The following is a 27009-nucleotide window of genomic DNA, read 5'->3' on the forward strand; positions in this document are numbered from 1 at the left end:
AGGGCAGGGAAGGGGAAAAGGGGACCCCAGCATCCCCGCCCCCGCCCCCCGCACACACGCTGCCCAAGCGGACGCCTTCCATTTCCACTGGTCTCCAGTGAGCCCATGGGGCCATCAAGGCCTGTGGAGACTGGTCAGGAGGTTTGCACCACAGGGGTTCACCCAAGCGAGGACAAAAGATATGAGGGAGGGAGGCCTCTAGACACAGGTGGAGCCAGGCCTCAGCTGCGGACCACGGGGAGGTGGGCTGCAGAGAAGAGAGAAAGGGCCTTTCCGGTTGAAGGTGACAGGAAGTGGCCCGCCTGAGGCCTGCTCCTGCAGAGAAGGCCTGCAGGGCCCTATTACAGGGGGGGCTGGGCTCTGAATGCAGGCACATGAAGGACAGCAGGAGGTCCCAACCATATGCAAGGAGCTCTAGCGACTGGGGGGCCCCTACTAGTGCTGTTCAGAGATCAGACACCAGAGCCCCTGAGACCATAGCGGCATCAACCTCAACCTCATACGTGCAATCGCAAGTTCTCCACCCAAGTTCACGGTCTGGCTTCCCAGGTTGCCAGCTCTGCGGCCTTGAACAAGGCATGTCATGTTTCAGAGCCTCTGCGTTCTTGTCTATAAACTGTAGACAATAACGGCTTCCCCACCAAGAGGCGGTTTGGCAAGATTATCAGGTGAACACGTTGTAAGTGCTTCGAATGGTCCAGAGCGAGGACTCACTAAGTCTTGGCTGGTATTAGTGTTGGTGTTATTGAGGCTGCTCTCACTACCATCGTCAGGACCGCGGGTGAACAGGCCTGTGAACAGGGTGGGGCACCGGGTGGGTAGGCTCTGATGGTGAAAAGAAGAGACGCCGAGTGGGGAGGAAGGGAGCTGAGTGGGTTCACAGGTTTAGACAAGGCCGGCAGGGAAAGGCACCAGGCAGAATCCGGGAAACGCAGTAGGCCTTGACCTCAGGTACGTCTCCCTTCTCGGCTGTGCAGTGTCCACCTCCCCCCACCCACCCCTGCCCTGTGAGCCCCGTGGGGGCGGGGCTTGCATCGGCTGGGGTCACTGCTGTAGTGCCAGTGGGGACTGGAGTCGCCAGCAGGGAGCAGGCGTCGTGAGGACTTGATGAATGGAGGCAAGGAAGCAGGAGGAATTAAGAGGAGCCCAACAGACCTCAAACCAGCTCCCGCTCCTTCTAGATGACCCTGGTCCACTGCAGCCGCGGCCTCGGCTCTTTGCTGGGACGTGCCTGGTTTTACCCACCCGCCACCCATTCCCCCGTCTTCGTTCTGGTCACGGCCCCAAACTTTTCCCCTGGACACCTCCTCCACTGAGCCCACTGACCCCACCCCACTCCCAGGCACCACAAGTGAGCGCACGACCCAGGCCAAATCAATCAAAGAGTCCCCTGTCCTGGCAATGGTGGCCATGTGCCCCAAGCTGGGCCAAGGACAGCCCTCAATGACTCATGCTGGAATTACTGTGGAGAGAGGCTCTCTTTGAACTGTCACTGCCGAGCTGGCAGACTGTCAGCCTGAAGCTGCTAAAGGCCACGTCTGCCACCCTGTGAGGCATTCGGCCCCCCACCCCTCGAGAATGAAGCCAACACAGAGGAAATCAGAGCCTAAAGAGAAAGACCGAGTCCTGGAAACACCATATGGGGCCCTGGATCCAGCTATGCCTAAATCCCGCTCACTGGAATATTTCGTTTGTATGAGCCATAAAGTCTTTTTTGTTGGCTTAAGCCTACTTGAATCGGTGTTTTCATCACTCGCAATGAAGACAGTCCTAATAAATGCACGCTCTGAAAGGCGGGAGAAAATGAAAAACTGGACCCAAGCCTGGTGAGGTGACAGGGTCTCCCTGTCCACTTCCATCTGTACCCTGAAAAGACTGGGCCAGAAAGCAGAGGCAGATCTGTTTATTCTCACACGCTAACCCCAATCAAAGAGTGGCACTGGCTGGAACTGGTGAGGAGTCTCAGCCCCACCCCCAGCCCAGGGAGCCCAGGCAGAATGCTGTGATTGATTAGCGATGTCTCCTCTCCTTCAGCTTGTGAAAACGGCAGGGGACCAGGACTTGAGGCCTGGAGAAGTTAAATTTAGCAAATGGAAACACCCCCTCCCCAAAACCATGCCCGGCTCCATCACTCCCCTGTCCTTGCCGGGAGCCTAATCCCAGCTGTGTCTCGGGGCCCCAGACCCTGCAGATACGGAAATGCTGCTTTTGACGGCTCAGAGCCCAAGTGTTCAATTTCCTCCCAGGGGCCCCACATGGGGCTTTGATTGTTGTGCCAAGAAGAAAGGGACAAGCAGTTGTGCACACACAGATGTGGTGGGCGGGGAGCCTGTGGCTGCGGGGTTGGGATGTGAAGGAGGAGAAGTGGACAGATGCCAGCTGGGACAGCTGGGGGAGAGGGTCGAGCCCCCGGGGAGGCTTCACGGATCGTCAGAGGTGATGGCTGCCGCCCGCAACGGCCCGGCCCGGGAGCCTCGCTGCCTCCACGGACGCCATCTGCTCCAGGCCACTCCCTTTACACCCAAAAAGACTGAGGCTCAGATGGAGGCTGGCCACGTGGACGCCTCCCCCATCGCAGAGGGAAGCGTGAGATCCCGGTCTGACTTTTGCGAGGGTTTCCCCAACGTATCATCCCCTTATCCGCACAGCTACAGGGAGGGGGTGAGAGCCACTCACACGGCACGACCCTGCTACAAACCTGCAATTCTTAGGGGGAGATCTCTATGGGATCTGCCCCCACGGCATCCCTGCACCCACCCCCCCTCCCATCACTGACTCTGCACCGGCCACACCAGCCTGCCTGCCTTCCCTTCCGTGGACACCTGGTCCAGGGCCTCTGCCCTCGCGAGGGTCTCCCTCTGGAACGTCCCACCCCCCACCCCCACCCCCACCCCCGGCCAAGATCATCCCACTTTACCATGCTCCAGAGGCCTGCCCTGAGGCAGTCGGAGTTGCCACATAAAACACGGGACACCCAGATGAGTCTGAATTTCAGAGGCACAACAAATCATTTCTTACTGAAGTGTGTCCCAAACAGTGCATGAGACATACTCACACTAAAGAATTATCTTTCATTTGCCAATTTGCTCAGATGTCATGGGTGTTTTTGTTTGCTCCGTCTAGCAATCGTGTCCCTGACTTCCCAATTTCAAGCAACTTCGAGCACAGTCACTCCTCGCACATCTGTATTTTATATCCTTGGTAACCCGGGTCACCATCTGTACTGGCAGCCTACGAGCCTCACGGTGGCGACAATAAATCTGTCTTATTTAGGGCAGGGCAGCATTCCTCAGGGCCAAGTACAGCGCCTGGCACACAGTAGGTGTTTAGGATGCATTTCAGGAAACTTAGCGTGTAAGGTGATGAAAAACATAAGCCCTGGGGCCAAATTACAATGGCCCAAGTCCCGGCTCCAGCATTCCCTGGCCGTGTGAGCTTGAATCATGATCTACCCTCTCTGGGCCTCCGTTCCCCTGTTTGCAAAGTGAGTACAATAACGATGCACACTGTCGAAGGTTGTTGTGAAGTTTTAATCAATTAAAATACGTGAAGCACTGAGAACAGCACCCGGCACAAAGAGAACATCTGTGCTAGTTTGCCATCAACTCAGTAGGTGGTGGTCCGGTTTTAGGGTGCCCACCCCCTCCTCCCGCCAACCATTCTCTCTCTACTCCAAGCAACTCGGGAATCCTGCAGGAAGAGACAGACTATTGTGAAAAGCCATCAGCCTCTCCGACCAGCAGCTGAGTGGGAACCCAAGACACCCTCGTGGGTCGGGGGGTGGCCAAGCTGGGACTCACACCCAGGTCTGCCTGGCCCAGGTCCACCCTCTTGGCACTGGCTACCCTGTTGGTCATTCTGCGGCAGAAGGGTCCTGCCAGCCCAGGAGGTCATGGGAACCCCAGGACATGGTCGTGCCACAAGGAGCCCCGAGGAAAAGGGAGCCGCACTCCCCATGGCATCGAGGGGAGGGAGAGACAACTAAAAACAGCACTAATCTGCAGGGACCGAACGGCTTCCCCTTGTTCCTGTGGGCAGAGGCTGGGCCTGCCACCTGCCTCTCCGTGTCCCAGACAGGCCTGCAGAGGAGGCTGGGGAAGAGGCCCACTCCCCCAAAGCTACACGCTCCAACAGGGGCTGGGGCACCACCGTACTCACGAATTTTAAAAAAACGTTCCCAAGTTCATGCTGAGACTGAGGCTCGGGATGTAAACAATACTCCAAGGCAGCCAAGAAATCCTTGTGAACTTCCAAGATGTCTTCGATGTTCGAGAACAGGATCTGGGAGGAAAAGCGAGGCCCGAGGACAGAGTCAATCAAGGCACAGAGGGAGAGCGAAATCAAGCATAACAACATGCATAACCCCCAGTGCAGACGAGAATATGATGCAACAGGCACACTGATACACTGCAGCCAGTTTAGCCCCTCACGAAAATAACTAAAACAAAATACTGCCAGCATCTATTCATGCCTAATCCTGTGCTACGAACTTTACATGCATTTACGGCATCGAATTTTCTGTGTAACTCCATGAGGCAGAAACTACCGTCATCCCCCATTTATAGATGAAGAACGGGGACCCAAAATAAATTAATATTCTCAAGGTCACGCAGTCCACTAAGCAGCAGAAGGGAGGTTCACACTCAGCATGCAGGGAACTAGATATTAAGACATTCATCACAATTTTCATCATGGTCGACAACGAGCATGTTGGATCAGAAGACTTGATTTTTAAAACGATGAGGGTCCTTCCATGCACCCATCACATGATGTGGCCAAAGAAAATACAATAGGGAAGGATGTTCAAAATATGCATAGGAGTGCCCGCGTGGCTCAGTCAGTTAAGCGTCCGGCTTCGGCTCAGGTCACGATCTCACAGTCCGTGAGTTCGAGCCCCGTGTCGGACTCTGTGCCGACAGCTCAGAGCCTGGAGCCTGCTTCCGATTCTGTGTCTCCCTCTCTCTCTGCCCCTCCCCCCACCGCTCTCTCTCAAAAATAAACATTGAAAAAAATCTTTTTTCAATATGCTGTCTAAACTTGCACAAATACATAAGGCTGCCTTTTCCCCTGAATGAATCTACGGAGTTTGAAATGCACATACAACCTGACCCAGCAATTCTACATTTTAGGATTTAACTGACAATCAGTTGTCTCCGACCAGGGACAATTTGGCCCCCCAGGGAACATTTGCCAATGTCTAGGGACATTTGTGGTCATCACAAATTGTGGGGAAGGGATGTTACCAGCATCTCATAGGTAGAGGCTAGGGATGCTATTAAACACAATACACAGGAAAAGCCCATCACAGCAAAGAATTATCCGGCCCAAAGTGTTAATAATGCCAAGGTGAAGAGCCTGGTGGAGAGCCAAGGACACACTGCAGCCTTGTCGGCAATAGCAAAAATGTGGGGAAAAGGCAAATGGCCAAAGGGGGGACTCATCAGATAGCTGGATCAACTGGCCTGATTATAATTAAGTAAGTAAATTCTACATACTGAAATACTATGCAGTCTGTAGGAAGAATCTGCAGATCTGTATATATGGACATGCAATCCTGGAATGACCCTTAATATATATTGTTAAGTTGGGGGGGGTGGTTTGGGAGGGGGGAGTCATGATTGCAAACAAGACTCCAGCAGGGGCCGTCTGTGTTTAAAAAGAAAAAAAAAAAAAAAAAAAAGCCATTCCTCCCCAGGGGAATGAAAGCAGAGCCTATCTGAGTGAAGAGTCAAGCTGGTCACTGCAGGGACCTCTGGGAAGAAGAACTAAGAATTAAGAAGACTTTCATCTACTTAAGGTTCTTTTGAACTGCATAAATCCTCTTTCCCTTAAAAAAAAAAAAAAAAGAGGTGAGGGGGCCTGGGTGGCTCAGTCGGTTGAGCGTCCGACTTCAGCTCAGGTCATGACCTTGCAGTTTATGAGTTCGAGCCCCGCATCAGGCTCTGCGCTGACAGCTCGGAGCCTGGGGCCGGCTTTGGATTCTCTGTCTCCCCTCTCTCTGCCCCTCCCCTGCTCATGCTCTGTCTCTCTCTCTCCCCCTCTCTCTCTCTCTGTGTCAAAAATAAATAAACATTAAAAAAATTTTTTTTTGAAAAGAGGTACTTTTTTTTAAATTTAATTTTGAAGAAGGTCCTCAGATGTTTCAAAAACTAAAGCACAGTAAAATGAATCCAGCGAGAAGTCCCTCCTCCCACCCATCCTACTGGGGCCCACAGCAGGGGTAACCAGTGTTACGACTGGTTTGTGGTTCCCTCTGGGGTTTTTATTCATTCATTCAGCAAATACTGACTGACTGAGCACCTACTGTGTGCCGGGCACTGTTAGAGGCCCTCGGGGATACGGCAGGGAACAGACATGTGCCTGCCTTCATGGAGGTGACATTCTAATGGAAGGGGACAGATCTGAAGGGGGCTCTGTGGTGACAGCAGAAAGCCCGACGAGGGGCTCAGACTCACGAACCGTGAGATGACCTGAGCAGAAGTCAGATGCTTAACCGTCCAGGGGGTACCTGGGTGGCTCAGTTGGTTAAGCATCCAACTCCTTTTTTTTTTTTTTCTAATGTTTATTTATTTTTGAGAGAGAGAGAGAAACAGAGTGTGAGTGGGGGAGGGGCAGAGAGAGAGGGAGACACAGAATCTGAAACAGGCTCCAGGCTCTGAGCGGTCAGCAAGGAGCCTGACGCGGGGCTCGAACTCACGGACCGTGAGATCGTAACCTGAGCCGAAGTGGCCGTCCAACTGAGCCACCCAGGCGCCCCAAGCGTCCAACTCTTGATCTCAGCTCAGGTCTTGATCTCAGGGTCTTGAGTTCAAGCTCTACATTGGGCTCCATGCTGGGCATGAAGCCTATTTAAAAAACAAAACAAAACCAAAAAACAGAGTTTTCTAGGGGGTAAGAAGCACTAAAGACAAAAGGAAAACAGGAAGAGAGTCCCAGGGTGGGACAGAGGGCCATGGACAGCCCTGCTGAGAAGGTGAACAGGTGAGTCCAGACCTCAAGGAATGAAGACCAACCCCATGGACCTTTGGAATGTATCAGAAAGTCTACAGAGGGAGATGGCCTGAGGGTGGGCAGGGAAGGCTGGGCTGGAGACCATTCCTCAGTCTCTGCCCTTCCTCCTCCGCCCAGCCCTGGAGGACACACTCGTCATGTGAGGTGGCTGGAAGAATCACCTGCACTGTTTGGTTATTTTTCTCCCTCCCATCTTGTCCAGTGCACATGGTTGGATCCGCTTACGTTGAGGACAGATATGATAGATACAGATCATACTATGTACTACACTCACCTCAAGGGATGGCTGCAAATTTCAAAATGAACATCTGTCTCCCGAGTGTGTACCCAAAAGAAATGACAGCCTGTGTGGTCATAAAAGCCCCAAACTGGAAATAACTCAAATATCCATCCACAGGGGAACGGATGGTAAATTATGGGACACTCGCACTATGGATTACTACCCAGCAATGAAAAAGACCGGATCGTAGCTACGCGTGACAACATGGGCAAACCTCACACACGTAACAGTGAGAAAAGATACCAGACGTGAAAAAGCTCACTTTTGTATAAAAGTGCAAAACTAATCAATAACTGGGGCACCTGGTGGCTCAGTCCGTTGAGCATCCGACTTCGGCTCAGGTCATGATCTCACAGTTCGTAAGTTCTAGCCCCACGTCGGGCTCAGTGCTGTCAGGGTGGAGCCTGCTTGGGATTCTCACTCCCTGTCTCTCTCCGCCCCTCCCCCACTCACGCTCTCCTCTCTCTCTCAAAAATAAATAAAACATTTAAAAAAAAAACTAATTGAGGGGCGCCCGGGTGGCTCAGTGGGTTAAGCGTCTGACTTCGGCTCAGGTCATGACCTCACACTCCGTGGGTTCGAGCCCCGCGTCGGGCTCTGTGCTGACAGCTCGGAGCCTGGAGCCTGCTTCGGATTCTATGTCTCCCTCTCTCTCTGCCCCTCCCCTGCTCATGCTCTGTCTCTCTCTGTCTCTCAAAACTGAATAAATGTTAAAAAAAAATTTTTTTTAATAAAAAAAATTTTAAAAAGACAAAACTAATCGATGGTTACCTTTGGGGAGTGGGCATTTACTGGCAGGGGGACACAGGAGCCTGCTGGGGCAGGAAATGCTCTGTCTTCATTTGGATCATGGTTACATAGACGTGTTCACACGTGAAACTGCATCACGTCCGACACCCTTTACTGCATGTGAGTTATATACCTCACAAAAAAAGTAATCTTTTAAAGACTGAAATAAGTTACAATTTAAAATTATCATAATTTTTGAATCGCAATAAAGAAACAGACTGTGATAAATACATGTGACAAACAAACAGCAGGTCCTCAGTAAATATTTGCTGAATGAAGGAGTGAATAAATGAATGAACGCATGCATGCATAAAATGCCGAAATCCCAGCACCATCGGGGACCGGCCATGCAGTGACCCTGAACATCTCTTTGCATCTAAAGCCTCGGCTTTTTACCCGAAACACTGAGCTCAGAATTATCAACTGCAAGGCTGCTGTCCAGACTAGCCGACACATGTGGGGAGAACATCCTGTCTGACCAAGTCCCTCACGTGCTACCCAGGTCGGCCGCCTCTGACACCCACCCCACGCTGTCTCCCCTCTCCCCCAGACCAGGACCCTGGAGCCCCAAGAACTAAAGGCAGCCTCCCAGAGGGTGAGGTCACACTGGAAAGCCGGGCCTGGCGAGTGCGGGGGCCTCTGCCATGCACACAGAGGGCCTATTGACGTCCTCCCGAAACTCCCCACAGCCACAGCCAAGACGAAGGCCGGACCCAAATGCTCAAACGCTCTGCCTCGACACTCAATGCCCGGTGCAGGGGCACGGGCCAGGGCCGCCGAGAGGGCAGCTGGAGGGGCCAGGCTCCCAGGGGCGCTCGGGAAGGGATTTTCCGCTGGCTCCACGCCAGGAGGCCTGGCACAGAGAAGACTGGAAGACAGGATGGCCGTGGTGAGCAAGGCACACAGCGGCAGAGGGGCTGGCCCAGCGATCCACACCTTGACGTTCTCTTCCGTGAGGCCCTTCTCCACGGAGTCCGCCACGTTCTGCCGGATGCGATGCAGGAATGCCTGGGGGGAGAGAAGCAGGGAGAGGTGAGCACCCAGGCCTCTGATCTCCCCGGGGTGGCCTGAAAGGAGGGTGACACGTTCAAACGCCACCTAGGACACAGGAGGTACCACAGTCCAGGAACTTGGGTGGGGAATAAGGAAAAACCTCCCCGGCTTCTGCGTTAAAAAACACACAGGAACATCCCTCACCCCCATTCGGTCCACAAACGTTTACTGAGCGTCTCGCACACCAGGCCCTGTGCAGACGCACCCGCAAAGCCTGCCCTCAGGGAGACGCGCCCCCATCTGCTTCCTTACCCATCGCTCTCCCTCTAAAACTATAATTCATTTCCCTTTCTCTTTTTCCCCCTTTCTCAAAAATTTAACTTCCAGGGGCTCCTGGGTGGCTCAGTCAGTTACGCGCTATGACTCTTGATTTCGGCTCAGGTCACGATCTCACAGGTTCATGAATTCGAGCCCCACATCGGGCTCTGCACTCACAGTGTGGAGCCTGCTTGGGATTCTCTCTCTCTCCCTCTCTCTCTCTCTCTCTGCACCTCCCACTGTCTCCCTCTCTTTCTCTCTCTCTCTCTCTGTCAGAATAAATAAACTTAAAAAAAATTTAACTTCTAAATCATAACACATTCACATGGTTCCAGAGTCGAAAATATAAAAAGTCAAAAATACGACAAGTCTCTTCTCCTACACACTGAGCCCTAAGGCATCGAGTTCCTCCCCATCCCCCGCACAGGAACCACAACTACAAGTGTCTTCCATAACCTTCCAGAGAATCTTTATGCAAAAGCAACAAACACAAATACTCACAGATACACACACACGTACATGTATTCTTTTTTTTTTTTTAATGTTTATTTATTTCTGAGAGACAGAGAGACAGAACATGAGCAGGGGAGGGGCAGAGAGAGAGAGAGAGAGAGAGAGGGAGACACAGAATCCGAAGCAGGCTCCAGGATCTGAGCCATCAGCACGGAACCCAACACAGGGCTCGAACCCATGAACTGTGAGATCATGACCTGAGCCGAAGTCGGACGCTTAACCGACTGAGCCGCCCAGGCGCCCCACACATACACGTATTCTGACTTTTCTCCTTTTTTCACACCAAAACACAGCAGCATCCCTAGGACGTGCTGCACCTGCTTTTCCACTCAGTACTGTCCAGAGATCCTTCAGATCCCTACACGGACAGCATCCTCGTTCTCTTCTACAGCTGCCCGGAACCCTGATGTTTGGACGGAGCACAGCCATTCTGCCACTTTTCTCAGGGGCTCAGAATAGAGAAATCACTTCTCTCCCCTGTGATGTGACAGACGATGAAGGCTGGCGAGCGTCGGGGACTGTGGGGAGCTGGCAAGCACGTCCCATCGGAGGGGACGGCCGCGTCTCCCTTCCAAGCGTGGTCAGGTGGGAAGGCGGCGGGCCCAGCACTGCCAGGTGTTCTGGGGTCTGTTTTCAACAGAAGCCAGAAAGTAAGATTTTTAAGGCAAAGTCTCTCCGTTTTTAAATCTTGGCAAAATATCGGTGGCCTTCGTGGGGAACCGGGTTTTAGGAGTCAAACGTGAAAGTGGGGGCACCAGAACGGAGGGGCGCAGCCATGCTGATGAGAAATGGCCCCGGTGTGGGTGGGGTGGCGGGGGACAGCCCTGAAGGAGGGGCGGGGGGTGGCCGACACACCCGGGGATACCGAGGCCAGTCCCCTCACGGCAAACTCTGCCTGGTCGGCCCCACTCTGGGACTTGGACCCAGGCTGACCCGGCAACAGCCAGGTGACATCCCCTGAGGAAATGACTTCACGGTGCTGTCGCGGCCACTGGGCCACGATGAGCTGGGGTGGCCTGCCAGCTGCCCTTCCTGCCACAGCTGATTACAGAGTGGCGACTCTGCGAGTGAGGCCTGGGTGACGGCACCGTGTCCCCACCGCAGAAGCCGGCTGCGGGTTAATCAAGAGTGCGTGTCGCGTGACCATGCTTGCCCGGGGAGGGCTCCGAGCGGCGGGAGATGGAAGGGACACCCAGGATAGAGGACAGCAGGGGCAGGCAGGCACAGGGGAGGCTGGCCTTCCACAGACGGCTGTGAGACCCGTTTCCATCACCCGAGGGACATCAGTGGCTGTCGCAGGGCCCTGGCCACCGGCAGGCTCGGGTCTCCCGGGAGGTGGTGCACTGGTGGCTCACACAGCCGGTCACGGAGAGGAAAGTCGGGGACACACAGCAAGGCAGCCTCACCCAGTCCTCCCAGCACGTTTACATCCCCAGCCTGGATTCCCCTGAAGACTGGACAACTCGGCCTGGGTGCCTGGGGGTGTCCGGAACCTAATTCCCGAGCCCCCTTCCAAACCCACACCACCCAAGCTCTCCTCCCAGCCTGATCAACAGCACCTGTGCCTACCAAGGGCTCCAGTGAAAACCCCCCAATTGTCCCAGTCACCCTCAACCCCTCTCTTTCCCTGGGACCCCCCCCCACTTCTGTCCATCAGCAAATGCCTTCAGCTTCACCTTCAACAGGCACTAAAAAATCCAACGTCTTCTTCCCACATCCATCACCTCCTCCCTGTTCCCCCTCACTGTCCCCAAAGTCCTTTCTCCACACACGGCCGGAGGGATCCTATTAAATAGGTAAATCAGATGTCAATCCGCAGCTTAAAATTCTCCCTGGCTTCCCACTACACTTTAAAACAAATGTCCTGGGGCGCCTGGGTGGCGCAGTCGGTTGAGCGTCCGACTTCAGATCAGGTCACGATCTCGCGGTCCGTGAGTTCGAGCCCCGCGTGGGGCTCTGGGCTGATGGCTCAGAGCCTGGAGCCTGTTTCCGATTCTGTGTCTCCCTCTCTCTCTGCCCCTCCCCCGTTCATGCTCTCTCTCTGTCTCAAAAATAAATAAACGTTAAAAAAAAATTTTTAAACAAATGTCCTTCCGCAGCCCATAAAGCCCCCATGATCTCGTCCTAGTTAATCTCTCTGACCACACCTTCCAGCACCTAGATAATCTTCAGCCCCACCACCATTCTGTTTGTTCCCCCCCGCCAAGAGACATTCCTGCCTCAGGACCTTTGCACATACAGTTCCTGCTACCAGGATCTTCTCTCCAGCTCCTTCTCATCCATCAGGCCTCAGGCCAGATGTCACCTCCTCTAAGAAACCCTCCTGTCTTCATACACTTCCCACCTTTCCATCTTACATTAAAAGCCCATTTGACAGATGAAAAGAGTGAGGTGAGGTCATCTACACCAGCTCCTAAGGCAAGGGCCAAGATCAGAAAGGACTATGGCTGGGATGAAACCTTTACCGCAATCCAACAATGGAGGTCAGGCTTGGAAACTGACAGTTTGGGTTTAAACCTTCCTGCTGGGAGTACTGATGCATAGGGGCACTTGTACCCCAATGTTCATAGCAGCACTCTCAACAATAGCCAAATCATGGAAAGAGCCTAAATGTCCATCAACTGATGAATGGATAAAGAAATTGTGGTTTATATACACAATGGAATACTACGTGGCAATGAGAAAAAATGAAATATGGCCTTTTGTAGCAACGTGGATGGAACTGGAGAGTGTGATGCTAAGTGAAATAAGCCATACAGAGAAAGACAGATACCATATGGTTTCACTCTTATGTGGATCCTGAGAAACTTAACAGGAACCCATGGGGGAGGGGAAGAAAAAAAAAAAAGAGGTTAGAGTGGAAGAGAGCCAAAGCATAAGAGACTCTTAAAAACTGAGAACAAACTGAGGGTTGATGGGGGGTGGGAGGGAGAGGAGGGTGGGTGATGGGCATTGAGGAGGGCACCTTTTGGGATGAGCACTGGGTGTTGTATGGAAACCAATCTGACAATAAATTTCATATATTGAAAAAAAAAAAAACAAAAAACCTTCCTGCCGTGTAACCTCAGGAAAATGCATTACCCTCTCTGAGTCTCAGTTTACTATTGGGGATCATAGCAATACTGTCCTACCTTTTAGAATATAATAGGATTAAGTGAGCTGCCCTCAGGGAGCTTGCCCCTCTCTCTCTCTCTCTCTCTCTCTCTCTCTCTCTCTCTTTTAATTTAATGTTTACTTATTTTGAGAGAGAGGGAGACACGGAGCATGAGCAGGGGAGGGGCAGAGAAAGAGGGAGACACAGAATCCCAAGCAGGCTCCAGGCTCTGAGCTGTCAGCACAGAGCCCGACGCGGGGCTCATACTCTCGAGCGGTAAGATCATGATCTGAGCCGAAGTCGGACGCTCAACCCACTGAGCCACCCAGGTGCCCCGGGAGCTTGCCTCTCTTGACCCAGCTGTATCTCAGGGGCTGAGAGGAGTGCCTGGCACACAGCAAGCACTCAAAAATCAAAGGAAGGGATGGAGTGTGTCTGACACACAGCAGGAGCCTCAACTCGAGCCACTTGGTAGCCTGTTAGAAGCCTGTTGGCCTTCCCTTTTAAAGGACAACAGGGACAGGGGACAGGAGCTCCTAGGGGATATTTCAGCAGGGCAACGCCGCTGCTGGGAAGGCCAGCCTCCAGCCTCCTGAGACTGGAGGGAGACAAAGGCATGCTGGCCCAGCACAGCCGGGGGACAGCAGGAAGCTGGGAGCGCTGGCCTAGATCGGGCTTCCTGTCCTGGTTTCTTCGCACAAGCAAAGCCACCACCATTGTGCTGGGACAATGAGAGGCTTGGGCCACCCACAGAGTTGCCGCAAACAGGCCCGTGTGAGGGGCACAATGGGCAGCTGGTGACCCGGAAAGAATGGGTGGGCAGGGGCTCCGGGCCCAGCCCTTGCTGCCCAAGGCACGATCGGCTTTTCCAGGCCGTGCCAATGCCCTCTGTGGCAGGCTGGGTGGTTGCAGGGGACCCTCGGGGGCGACTCCTTGTCCAAGCCTCGACAGTTCTGGAAACGCAGCCGAAAGCAGCCATGTCTTGGGAACCTCCCTTAGGGACAAGGCCATTCTCAGGATTCCCAGGGCGGCCTGAGCCTCTGCTCTGGCCCCGGGACCTTTGTCCATGCTACACCCCTGCCACACTGCTGCCCGGGCTCTTGCCCCCACGTCTAACCAAACACCCCTCTGCTTTTTTGATGACGATGACAGTATCTAGAGGATGTAGAAAAAGACCGGAGAAAAATACTAACCAACAGCCACAAACCCAGATTTGGCACATCTTAGCATTATCCCAAACTTCCTTTAGGCCTTTTTTTTTTAATTTTTTTTTAACGTTTATTTATTTTTGAGACAGAGAGAGACAGAGCATGAGCGGGGAAGGAGCAGAGAGAGAGGGAGACGCAGAATCCGCAGCAGGCTCCAGGCTCTGAGCCATCAGCCCAGAGCCCGACGCGGGGCTCGAACTCACAAACCGTGAGATCACGACCTGAGCCAAAGTCAGACGCTTAACTGGCTGAGCCACCCAGGCGCCCCAGTGCAGTCTTTAAAGTAATAACACATCTCCACATGAAAATGGAAAGAATTTATTAAATGAGTTAATATTATGAACAGTATTTGTTGCAAGGTAAATAGTATTATCTGTTATTATCAATAACAGTTTTAGAAGGTGTAGGTATAACTATCAGATCTAGAGTGAAGTTGAGCTACCTATAATAAAATCCATTGATGCTGAAAAATCCCATTGGTGCTGTGTATGTTTCATCACTGACTTTTCAAATTACATTGTCAGGGTGCCAGGGTGGCTAAGTCAATTATGTGTCTGACTTTTTTTTTTTTTTATAATTTTTTTTTAGCATTTATTTATTTTTGAGACAGAGAGAGACAGAGCATGAACGGGGGAGGGTCAGAGAGAGAGGGAGACACAGAATCTGAAACAGGCTCCAGGCTCTGAGCTGTCAGCACAGAGCCCGACGCGGGGCTCGAACTCACGGACCGTGAGATCATGACCTGAGCCGAAGTTGGACGCTCAACCGACTGAGCCCCCAGGCGCCCCTGTTTAAGCCATTTCCTAAAAGAAATGCATCAAGTCTGGGAAAGGGGCAGACTGGCAAGGGGCACGAGGGAGCCCTGGGAGGTGCTAGAAAGCTTCTACTTCTTGATCTGAAAGGTGGCTTCACAGGCCAACGCGTGTACACGAAGCCTCATCGGTGTGTCCTCAACATTCGTGCGCCATATCCGTGTGCCGGTCACGCCCGACCACGCACACGTGGACGGACGAGCCATGGAGAACGGGGCTCTGCGTGCGTTTACGGCATTTCCATAAAGGACGTGCTTGCAGCAACTTGCTCTCTCCACGTCACATCTTCCGCGCTCATCCACGCGGAGACGGGCGCCTGGCAGCACCTGCCGTCCGGACCCCACCCACATCCCTGGGTCCTCGCCCCCGGGGCACACGGCGGCACCTCCTCTAGCTGCCAGCACCCGCGTCTCGTAGCCCGAGGGCCCTCTCTCTGGCGCAGGGCAGGCCCAAGCTGTCCTGCAGAGACGTATGAGGAAACCGAGGCACGGGGTCCAGGCCCCCGCCCCGGCGGCCCCCAGGGGCAACCTCCTTGGTGGCACAGCTTTCCTGGCCACCTTCCCTCCCCTCCCGCAATCCCTCACTTGGCTTGTGGTGGCTCCTCAGTGTTTTCTGCAAGTAAACTCTTCGCCCTGGATTCCGCCGCTGGATCTGCTTCTGGAGCCCCCCCCCCCCCCCCCACGAAGGCCTCACGTTGTTCATTTTGTCGCTGAGCACTTAAAATGATAGGGGCCGCTTTGTAGCGCCGGGGTGGCTCAGTGGGTTGGGCGTCCGACTTCAGCTCAGGTCGTGATCTCGCGGTCCGTGGGTTCGAGCCCCACGTCGGGCTCTGTGCTGACGGCTCGGAGCCTGGAGCCTGCTTCAGATTCTGTGTCTCCCTCTCTCTCTGCCCCTCCCCCTGCTCGCACTCCATCTCTCTCTCTCTCTCTCAAAATAAACAAACTTTAATAGTAAAAGACAAAATGTTTTTAATGACAGGACCTGCTATCATGAGGCAGAAGTCGGAGCTGCCAGATGTCCTTCCATGTCCTTCCCGTAAACAATGCTCCAAGAACAGGTGCACGGGGCCCAGGTGTTCCAGACCCTCCAGGTGTTTACCCGGGTGTGGAAAGGCTGGCCAGAGGTCAGACATGCCCAACGTCTCTCCAACGCGACTGTACCCACATACGCTCCAACCAGCAGATGAGAGTCCCCCCGACTCCACACCCAGAACGAGGTCCACGTGCTCTCATTCTTTCGTGCCACAAACGTGCTGAGACCCACACAGTCCCATCATAAGTTCATTTCGGGCCCCACCATCGGCTTTCGAGGCAGGCCTTTTGGTCCCATTCTACAGATGAGAAAAACTAAGGCCCAGAGGATGCGTAAGCTGACAGAGGTCATCTAGCCAGAAGTCAACAGGGCCGAACCTGAGCCCAGGACTTGCCGCTCAGAGGGGACCAGAGAGACTGCTCACCAGGCCCAAGTGTCTCCGTGGCCCCCAGAGCTCGGGGCTGAGCGGGAAGACACAGCATGATTGACTAGTGACGTCTGCCACAGCTGTGGAAATGGCCGGGGTGGCGGGGCTGCGTGTTTGCCCTCTCCAGCAAGCTCCCGCTGAACCGAGGAAACCGGGCAGCAGGAGAGATGCTGGTCTGAGGTCCAACAAAAAGCTGCTGATAAAACACAGACCAGAACCAGGCATCCTGATGCCGGGCCGGCCTCGCCCCTGCCCCATCTGGCCTTAGAGCAGCGGCTCCTGACCCACAAGTGATTCTGCCCTCCAGAAGAGACGACAACGTCTGCAGGTTTCTGGGGTTGTCACAGGTGGGGATGGGAGCGCTCTGGGCACAGACCGATCCTACACCGCCCAGGACGGGCGCCACAGCACAGGCATGGATCTGGCCCCAAGCACCAGGAGTGCCGAGGACCACAGACCCGGCCTTAGAAGAGGCTCTCACTAAAACCCAGAAAGGCAAGACGCTGTAGGATGAGGGTTCCTCCCACCCCCTCACTCAGCTGCTGCGAACTGGTCTCCTTTTGTCCCTTGAATGCCCGCCTAGCGCCCGTCTGCGTCCAGGCCTCTGTGGTGGCTGCTCTCTGCCTAGGGAGCTTTCTTCCCAGTCAGTCAACTAGCAAGGGAGCGGGGGGGGCGGCCCCCCCCGAGAGGTCTCCTCTTAGACCTGTAGAAAGGAGGGGCTCGCCACACTCCCCGAACCTGGTCACCCTTCCCCGAACCCATCACTGTTGGCTGTGGTCTTGTCAATGGGGTTACGTATGGACCTCACTGTCTGGGTACCATCTTTCGCGCAGAGCGTGAGCGGACTCAGGGCCGGAGGCGGTTTCATTCACCGCTGTCTCCTTAGCACATAGCAGGTGCTCAAGAAGGTGTGGAGGAAAGGCGGGAGACAGGGAGAGAAACCGCGGAAGTGGGTCCGGAAGAGGCTCCAGAAGTAACCGGTACAGAATTGGGAGTATTTCGATAAAAACAGCAGTAATAATCATAACAATATATTTGCTATTTTTTATTCTTATCATTCCCTTACAACTTTGGGCCCTATTACGTGCCAGGTCCCGCGCTAAGAGTTTGAATCCTCCAGCAATCGTAGGAGGTAAGTGCTATTATTACTGTGCCCATTTTACAGAGGAGGGAAACTGAGGCCCAGGGCAACAAAGAGCTTATCCAAAGCCACACAGCTGGCAAGTAGCAGAGCCGGGCCTCAAACCCACGCAGTGTGGGCTGGCGATGAGTCCCAGCACATATCATCAGGGAAGAACTATAGACAACAAACCACAGAAGCACAAAACAGGTAGCAGCTGCCCTTCGGGTGCCTCTGGGGAGCTGCCGTCTGTCTGCAACCTGCAGCCACAGCCCGGGGAGGATAAATCTCTCCCTGGAGATAAAAAGGACAGAAAGAGGCCTCCAAGTCGCTCTCTGAGACTGATGCCAGCAATCTGATCAGAGAGGGGAGGGGGCCCGGCTGCCCCCAGGGACATCCCTGCCTTGGCCAGGGTGACCTCACCAGACATATGGTGAAACGTGAGAGGGCCAGGGGCCCTTGCCAGAAGTGCGGGCAGGTGGGGGGTGGGGCAGCCCCCGGGCTGTAGCAGGGACAGAGGAGAGGGGGACCCCCCCCAACATGATCTGGGTGGCCAGGGTCCAGGGAAGCAGAGTGTCGCAGAAGAGCAGGGCCTCGACTCCAAGCAATGGTAATAAAACAGTAATAACAACGGAGGAGTGGGGGTTGCGTGGCCTGCTCCAAGCAGCCCCACACAGGCCAGAGTCCGGGGACACCCGTCAAATGCCCACCGATTTCTTCCAATGCCCGAATCCTGTGCTCCATCCATTCAAGTTCTGGGCATTTATGAAAAATGAATCTCACACATGACATTGAGATTTAACTTCAGTAGCTGATTTAGAATTCTATCACTTGGGGTTTTAGTTAAATAAATTGTCCATCTCAACAGAGGACGACCATGCTAGAAATGGTTTTCAGAAGTCCGTTTAATGGTAGGGACAAAGGCTATTGATGTAACCCTAACTGTGGGGGAAGAGGGGCCCAAGTTACAGAATACAGAAAATACAATCTCATTTTCAGTTACATAAATCATCTCTACATAAGCATAGACAAAAGCAGCGTGGAAGGGAAGGCCCTAAACTGTGTGAGAATATGGCCAAGATTACTAACTGTCCTCTAGTATCTGGTCTCTCCTTTTCCTTTAGAAATACAATTCAAGATTTTAGTTAAATAAAGATTGTATTTCCCAGCTTCCCTTACCACTAGGGACTAAGTTTGGACTAGTGGGCTACAAGTGGGTGTATTATGTATAACATCTTGACGGTATCCTTGGGGATGAGAAGGACAGGCAGGGATTCTTTTCTATTTCTCCTTCCTACTGATCGGATAGCCAATGTGATGCCTGGGGGTCAAGCAGCCACGTTGTACCATGAGGCAAAAACCGTACTAAAGAAAATGGAGTAGCAACAGAGAAGCGCATGTCCCTAACGACAGAGGAGCCAATGTATGTGCCCTGGGCTGCCTATAACTCAGTAAGGAAGAAACTTCCATCTCATCTAAGGCACTCTTACTTGGGTTTTACCACTGGCCGTGGAACTTAATTCTGAGAGTGGAATTATAAGTGATTTTAATTTTCTTGTTTCTTCATTTCTGTTTCTTTCCCAATTTCCAAAATGAGCATGCTAATTTCAAATCAAGTCATTCTGTAACACAAACGTATGTTTTTTCTTTTCGTTTTTCCTTTATTTGGGGGGGTGGGGGTGGGCAGGAGGGGCTGCTAACAAACCAGGCCCTCTTGCCTACCCAAATGATCACTTCTTCAACATCGAGGAGGCTAGTCTGCATTCTCCTCTTGGAGGGCATGTGCCTCCACACGGACAGGTCAATGCCTGCTGGCCAAGAGCAGGAGCCAAGCAAATATGACATGAGAAGGCTTTCCTTCTTCAGTGGGGCCTCGGAGCTGCCCGCCCTCCTTCTCTGTGTTGACTCTGGAAACCACAAGGCGCCCCGGGAAGGTGCCCATCTCGGCCGGCCCCCTGTGAGCTGGCCTGGGGAGCCTAGGGTGGAACACGAGACCTTGCCCCACCTGCAGCCCCTGCTGCCACCCAGGTTTCTCAGCAAGCACCCCCTTTCATGGGGCTCATGTCAGAAGCAGAAAGCCACTGGCCAGAACCATTTTCCCAAAACACCCAAGTTTCAGATCTGAGACATTATCTTCAAGGAAGGTTACATATTCAATCACAGATCTACCGGACAGAATTGAGAGACAATAACATCCTTTTTACAGCTTTACACTTACCCCTCTGTGTCACATCTCATACAGCACCTTATGAATTACACATATGTATTTAAAATTCACATCACTATATAAAATAGCACGAATAACGTTGCATTGGGTTGTATCTTTAACAGAGAAATACCTTCTTGCAAGCACTAAAAATAAGCCACAGTTGAGGCCTCCATATTGTTCCATGAACACACCAAGCACCGTCCCACCTCAGGACCTTTGCACTTGCTGCTTTGTCTGGAAGACACTCTCCAGGTATCCACAGGCCCCTACCTCTCTCATTTCGTTCCCACCTGGAATCAAATGTCCCTTCCTAGAGGCCTTCTCCCATCACCCCACTTAAAGCGGCCCAGACACTTCCAATTCCGTGTTAAACAAGCATAGGCCCCTTCCCACTGGCCTCTTTGGCATATGAGGCACTGATTCTCAGATCGTCAGAAACACTTGGAGACCTTCAAACAATCTGAGTCTTAGCTCCAAATACAAAAAGAAAACCGTGTAGTCAAATGAATAAATCTTGATCCAAAGGTCTACAAAGCATAGCCTACATCACCACATCAGGTACCAACCAGCTGTATGCACGGCTACGTATCCAGACAGCACAGCGAGTGTGGACTGTGGGCATATCCCAACGGGCCGGCCGTGATGGGAGTCTGAGCCTGGGCCCTAGAAGACACGGGTTTGAGGGTTTGAGTGTAAGTAGTCAGTCTGGGTGGTGGTCCAGCAAACGCAGGCAGGGGAGGGGAGAGGTGGGCCTGGGAAGAGAGGGCAGCCAGCACAGGGCATGAGACCAAGCAAGCAGCCAGGGTAGGAGACGGGGGCTCGATCCCTCTGAGGCCCCTTGAGAGCCAGCGTAGAACATGTTGTCTCTAAGCGATCCGGGGCAGGGAGGCGGCAAGGGAGCCGGGGCATTCATACACCAATCCTTCCTAGAATGCAGCAGGGACGGGGTGTTAATTCCCTGGCACTTCCAGTCGGCTCTCTAAGGGCCAAAGCTGCTCTGGTGGCCAGACAGAGCCACCAGGCACAGAGCTGCAGGGGCTGGCAGCAGGAAGTCTGGCTGGGGTGCCCCGGAGGGGCTGGAGCGACTGCAGCCACACCACAGCCTCCAAAAGAAAGAGGGCCTAGGCCCTTGGGGGGGGGGGGGGCACACCCGGAAGGGCCGTGTCTGTTCCAAGGCAGGAGGGAAGGCTTTGAAGAATGAAGGCGTGCTGCCTGGGTAACAGAGGCCCTCCTGGGACAGACTGACATTCCCCGGCTGCACCAGGACGGTCTTCCTGGTTGTTGAAGCACCGAAATACTTCAGTGATGGGCAAAATCTCCAAGTGGGGGCAGGGAAGGGGCTGAGTCGAGGACACGGCTGAGGAACCACAGACAGGCCCCAGTCAGACCCGGAGGCGGCTTCGTACTGGGGCTGCATCGTGGCCGGGCACCCGCCCACACTCCTCTGGGAGGCCACAGACACAGCAGCGTCCCACGTTACCTCCGGCCACACCCCCACCTCTTTTGAAAGCCTTCTCTGCTCTTCGAAACTCTCCCTCCTCAAATGCTAGAAGGGTCCGCATCTCCTAGGCAAGCAGTGCATGAGAGTGGCTGAGGCCCCGGGGCTGGAACCAGCTGCCTGATTCATGACTCAGACCCTGCCTTCGCCAGCCACTGCTGTGTGACCTATGCCAGTGACTCCACCTCTCTGTGCCTCGTCAGTAACACGAATGGGAATAATAAAACCATTGACATCATAGGCCACGGTCGGGCTGAAATGAAATTCTGCCATCAACGCGCTTAGGTGAGTCGGCTCAAATCTCAGCTCTGCCCCTTACAAGTTGTGCAACCTTGAGCAAACTTCTTATCCTCTCTCCGCCTCAGTTTCCCCCCCTATGAAATGGGGACAAAATGAATACAGAGGATACAATCCTATAATTAGGATTCTAGACGCTAACATAAAGAACAAGCACTTTGAATGAGGCCTGGTACACAGTGAACACTCAGTGAGGGTATCTTCTGAGAACCCAAGCCCTGGTTCTGTGGACAGATAGGAACCCGCTGTGCCTCCCACGGAAACTTCTGGAAGCGGATCAACCCCCACGATAGAGCTCCAGGGACTTTTACGCTTGTCCTACATCGTATTCACTTATGAGAGTTGTTTGTGGGGGGGGTTTCCATCCTAGAAGCAGTTCTGTTCTGGACCGCCTGCTTCCAAGTGGGAGCGAAAGAGGGGAAAGGCTTTGTCAACCGTAGCCTGCCACCACATCCTCGTCCGCACCAGCACACCTTGCCGCCCTGTCCTCCGACTGCCAACCGCATGACCTCAGTGAGTCACGGCACTTCTCCACTTCCTCGTCCGAAAAAAGGGTGCAGCCTGCGTTTCAGTGAGCTGATGCAGGTAGAAACTCTGTAAGTACAAAGGCTTCCTGGAAGAAGTGGCCGGGGGGGGTGGGGGGTGCTGGGCTACGTAAGGAGACAGGAAATTGCTTATGGTTATATTTTCGGGGGAGACAGCCATCGCCAAGTGTTACCCATGCCAACAAGTGCTACCCGGGGCCTAGGTGCACCAGGCACAGAGCTGGGCGTTGGAGACTCACAGGGTATGACCCTGCCACAGGGACAGTCATTCGTTCCTGCACTCACCCATTTATTCAACGCTTACTGTATACCCACAATGCACCAGGCAGGAACTGTGCTGGGAGCCAATGATGTATCCGTGACCAAATGAAGCAGACCGTTCTCTGCCCCCATGGAGCAGACTCCACTTTGGTTTTAAAATGGAATGGGAGCTAGGGATGCACAAGGAAACACCCGGGATACAGAGGGGGAGCTGTCCCACAGACATGCTCAGGGAAAGGCTTGCTGATGAGATGGCATGTGAGGAGATACTCGGGGGCTGGGGTGAGGTGGCAGCTTTGCAGATATCTGAAGGAAAGGCATTCTAGGCAGAGGGACCTGTCGGTGCAAAGGCCCCGAGGCACATTCAGTCCTCCCAAGGCGATCCTTACTAAAATGTCTGTCCCCACTCCTGCCGTGTTTTCTCCACGGCACCTGTCACTGTGGACATCACGCATGTCCATTTATCAGCCTATCGCCCGTCTAGCGCACCAGACGGTCAGTTCCAGGGGGGCAGTGATGTCTGTCTGTCTAGGTACCACTGTATCCCCAGAGCCTAGGACTGGGCCTGTCACATGGCAGGTCCCGTGTGTCTAGTTGATTAATCATCAATCATCTGGAAAAGACTCCCCCTACCCCCAGCCTAGTTTCTAGGCCCTGAAAAAAGGCGCCCAGCTCTCACCCAGCCTCACCGCATCCCCCACCACAGAGGAAGCTGAAGTTGAAGCAACCTTCTGTGAAGGAATAGGGGGAAGGGGGGCCACGGAGGGAAAGCCACCACTTTTCCCCCACACAGACCCCCACCCCAGGGGCGACCTGCCATTCTTTCAACAGAGACTCATTAGCGCCTCCTACACGCCATCAGGCTAAAACTCACTCTCAAACTGGCGGCCCACAGGCCCGTTCCAGGTGAGCGGCAGCGGGCCTTGAGAAAATTCGGGCCTAGATCTGAATGTCAGATCTCCCACTAAAGTCCCAGCTCCCAGCTTCTTCTGAAAAAGCTGACCACGGGTCTCCAGTCGCCACAGGGCCTGTGCTGGCTGCAGCGGCCTGACGGCTCCCGTCTTTTCCCAGAGCAGGTGCCGTTCTGTTCTCCGCTACCCAAGCTGCTACTTCCACTCCTCCTCCCACCTGGCCCTGGCAGCATCTGTGAGATCTCCGTGCTAGACACAGGCCTGGCAAGTTAGAGCCGACTGTCCCCACACCCTCGCCCAGGGCAGGCATCACTAGTGGAACACAGATCTCTTTCCTGCTGAGTCTTTTCTCCAGTCCTGGGAAGCTCTCTTCCCTTGTTCTTGTCCCCTGCCTGTACCTCTAACATGGTCTGAGATCCTTCCTATTCTCACCCGACCTTCTCCGCCTTCTTTGGGCCCCTCAGCTTTTTTGCCTGAAGAGTGGGCTCGTCAGAGTAGGATTACAGCAGAACTTCTCGAGCTTAGTACCACTGATAACTCGAGCAGAGAATTCTTTGTTGGGGAGGCATCCTGCGCAGGGTAGGAGGTCTACCAGCATCCCTGGCCGCTCCCTACGAGGTATCATGACAAGCCCCACCCTCAGCTGTGAGGACAAGAAATGCCCTCAAACGGTGCCCCAAATCCCCCAGGGGATAAAATGCCTCCCGGGTGAGAGCCACGGCATTACATCATGGTTAAGAAAATGGGTACAGGCCCGGCTCTGTCATTTACGAGCCACAGGACCCTGGGCAGCCTCTCTGGGTCTCAGTTTCTTTCTCTGCAAAATGGGGATACAAAAATAGTGACTGGCTGTTGATGGGTATGGAGTTTCCTTTTGCGGTGCTGAAAATGTCCTTACATTAGACGGTGGTGATGGCCGCACAACTCTGTGAATGTGCTAAGAACCACTGTGCTGTAGCCTTGAAGTGGGTGAGTTTTACGGTACGTGAGTTGTGTATCAGTGAGCTGTCACACGCACACACGCACGCGAGGCACCCACCTTGATGGGCTGAGATGAAGTGCCTTAGAGAACGCGACATGAGCCTCAGGGGGCCCGCATGGGCCGGCAGCTGCAAGGAAGAGCCCCAAGTGACCAAGACGTGGCGGCTGGGAACAGACTCCACTCTGGGTGGTATTTCCCGCTGGAATGTCCCAGACAAAGCGAACCAAGCCACTCCAGGCCCCGGGATGCAGGGCGGGGCTGCGGGGATGTCCTGGGGTCCCTGTGCCCGTCTGTGGCAGGACAATGGGTGGAATGTGGCCTCCTCTCCACGGGGGCTGACACTTGACATCTCGAGACAATGACTTTCAAGAGGTTTTGTTTTCTCCTCAGCTGCGGCCTTTTTTTCCCTCTCCCCAGACAATTGTTCATGGGGCTGGGGAGGGAGTCCCCCTCTCTCCCCCCCACCCCCCAGCTTGTGAAGGATTGTGTTTGGAGAGTCAGGGAACAATGCACAAAAGTGAGAGAATGTAAAAATAGCGGCACTCGGGGACCGGCCAGGGGACGGGGGCTCAGCGTGGAGGCTTCCTCTGGTTTATTTTTCCCAGCACCCCGCTCAGACGCCAGGGGAGGAGCTCAGGTGCAGGGACAGCAGAGCGAATCTCAAGGGCACAGACCAACTCACACGGTTCGGGGTTTTCAATTGAGGGAGCGTCAGCTACGTTCCCACTGCTTCCCACGCACTGCCTCATCCCAGACAACTTCACCCCGATTTACAGAAGAGGAGACCGAGGTTCTCAGTGGATGAAGTGCCAACCCCAGCCAGGTGGACAGAGCTGGGATCTGGCCTCTGGGCCATCAGAGTCCAGACGCTGACCTGCTGCATCCACTCTGACGTTGTCTTGTGCTCTCTGTTTCCCAGGCTCCCCACCCAAGCTGTCCCCATCCATCTGCACCCTGCTCTACAAGGGCAGACACCGCCCTCCACGTGGTCCAGCATAGTTTCTAGCCTTCCAAGCCCAGGAGGGGAAGGAGAGACCTTGCAAAGGGAGCCTGCAAATGGCATAGAACAGAGAGGCCCCACCCGCCCTTGACCACTGTGGTCAACCGAATAACGGTCCCCCAAAGACCTCCGCGACTTAATCCCCAAACCTGTGAACATGTGACCTTGCACGGTGAAACGGATTTTGCAGATGTGAGTAAGCTAACAATCTTGAGATGGGGAAGTTATCCCAGATTCTCCACGTGTAATCACAGGGCCCCTCGTGGAAAGTCAGAGGCAAGACAGACGGAGGCAGGAGTGCTACAACATGGGAAAGATTCCACCTGCTAACTGCTGGCCTTGAGGATGGAAAGGAGCCAGGAACCACAGGATGCACACAGCCTCTAGAAACCAGAAAGGCAAGTCCATGGATCTTTCCCTAGAGCTTCCACGGGGACACAGCCCTGCCAAAAACTTGACGTCGGCCCTGTAAGTTCCACTTCAGACTTCGGACCTCCAGAAATCTGAGGCCAAAAATCTACGTCGTTTTGAGCCACCATGCTTGTGGACATTTTGTTACAGCAGCAAAAGGAAACAAACATAACCACTTCGCTGGAAAGAAAACTAAACCTGCACGCATCTCCAGTAACAGCTGACCCAATCCTAACGCCTCATTGCTAATGATTAGGAATACACGAGACATATTATTATACAATATATTTCACACGTTATTTACGAGTCTTATAATTAGCAAGCTGTGAATTGTCTTCTTTCTCCACCATTCAGTCTCTATCAGCAAATATTAAGGACAGATGGTCTGATAACAATTATTATTATAATTATAGTAATACAAACTATCCTTAACTACCCAACTGTATTCAGTTCCTGAGTTTAGAAAGCAAGAAGCCATTTGGTAAAATCAGATAAGGGAACCCTCAGAGGCTTGTGCTTCCAATGCAGTAGGGACCCAAGAACAAGATTCCACATGTATCGAGTGCTTACTGTATACCAACATCAAGGGTCCATGAGGACGTAACTGCTGTAACTCTGTTTCACAGACAAGGAAATGCCCTAACGGAGTAGTACGGTCATTTGCTCAAGGGCACGCAGGGAGGAAAGGCCAAAGCCCTTCCAGGCTCCAGAATCAAGTCTTTCCCACGGGACTCTTTTGCCTCTTGAGTTCGGAAGTTGGGAGAATTTGACTGCGTGGGGGAGTAGTGTGGCCTGGTGGGATGAGCGGGAATTGGGAAACCATTTAAACATCCCTGGCTGAAATTATGAACAGAGCCCAAATGTCCATCAACCGACGAGTGGATTAACAAGATCTGGGATAAAGGGGCACCTGGGTGGCTCAGTCGGTTGAGCGTCCACCTTCGGCTCAGGTCATGATCTCACGGTTCGTGAGTTCGAGCCCCGCGTCGGGCTCTGTGCTGACGGCTCGGAGCCTGGAGCCTGCTTCAGATTCTGTGTCTCCCTCTCTCTCTGCCTCTCCCCTGCTTCAGATTCTGTGTCTCCCTCTCTCTCTGCCCCCTCCCCTGCTCTCTCTCTCTCCCTCAAAAATAAATAAACATTAAAAAAATGTTTTTAAGATGTGGTACATATATACAATGGAATACTACTCAGCAATGAAAAAGAATGAAATCTTGCTGTTTGCAACAATGTGGATGGAACTGGAGGGCATTGTGCTAATAAGCAAAATAAGTCAAAGACAGATATCACATGATTTCACT

General features: G+C 53.4%; 1 protein-coding gene across 2 annotated transcripts in view; it reads right to left on the reverse strand.

Moving 5' to 3' along the window:
* PREX1 (phosphatidylinositol-3,4,5-trisphosphate dependent Rac exchange factor 1) overlaps positions 1 to 27009 on the reverse strand; it is a 186391-nt gene that overhangs the window by 97985 nt on the left and 61397 nt on the right. For both annotated transcript variants that reach the window (XM_040459806.1, XM_040459807.1), the window contains exons 2-3: positions 9017 to 9088; positions 4159 to 4281 (exon numbers count right to left, since the gene is read on the reverse strand). In XM_040459806.1, the coding sequence (XP_040315740.1) occupies positions 4159 to 4281; positions 9017 to 9088 (195 nt within the window). The remainder of the gene's footprint in view (positions 1 to 4158; positions 4282 to 9016; positions 9089 to 27009) is intronic.

Source organism: Herpailurus yagouaroundi, unplaced genomic scaffold (genome assembly GCF_014898765.1).
Source record: "Herpailurus yagouaroundi ecotype Mexico unplaced genomic scaffold, PumYag 246, whole genome shotgun sequence".
NCBI classification, from domain to species: domain Eukaryota; kingdom Metazoa; phylum Chordata; class Mammalia; order Carnivora; family Felidae; genus Herpailurus; species Herpailurus yagouaroundi.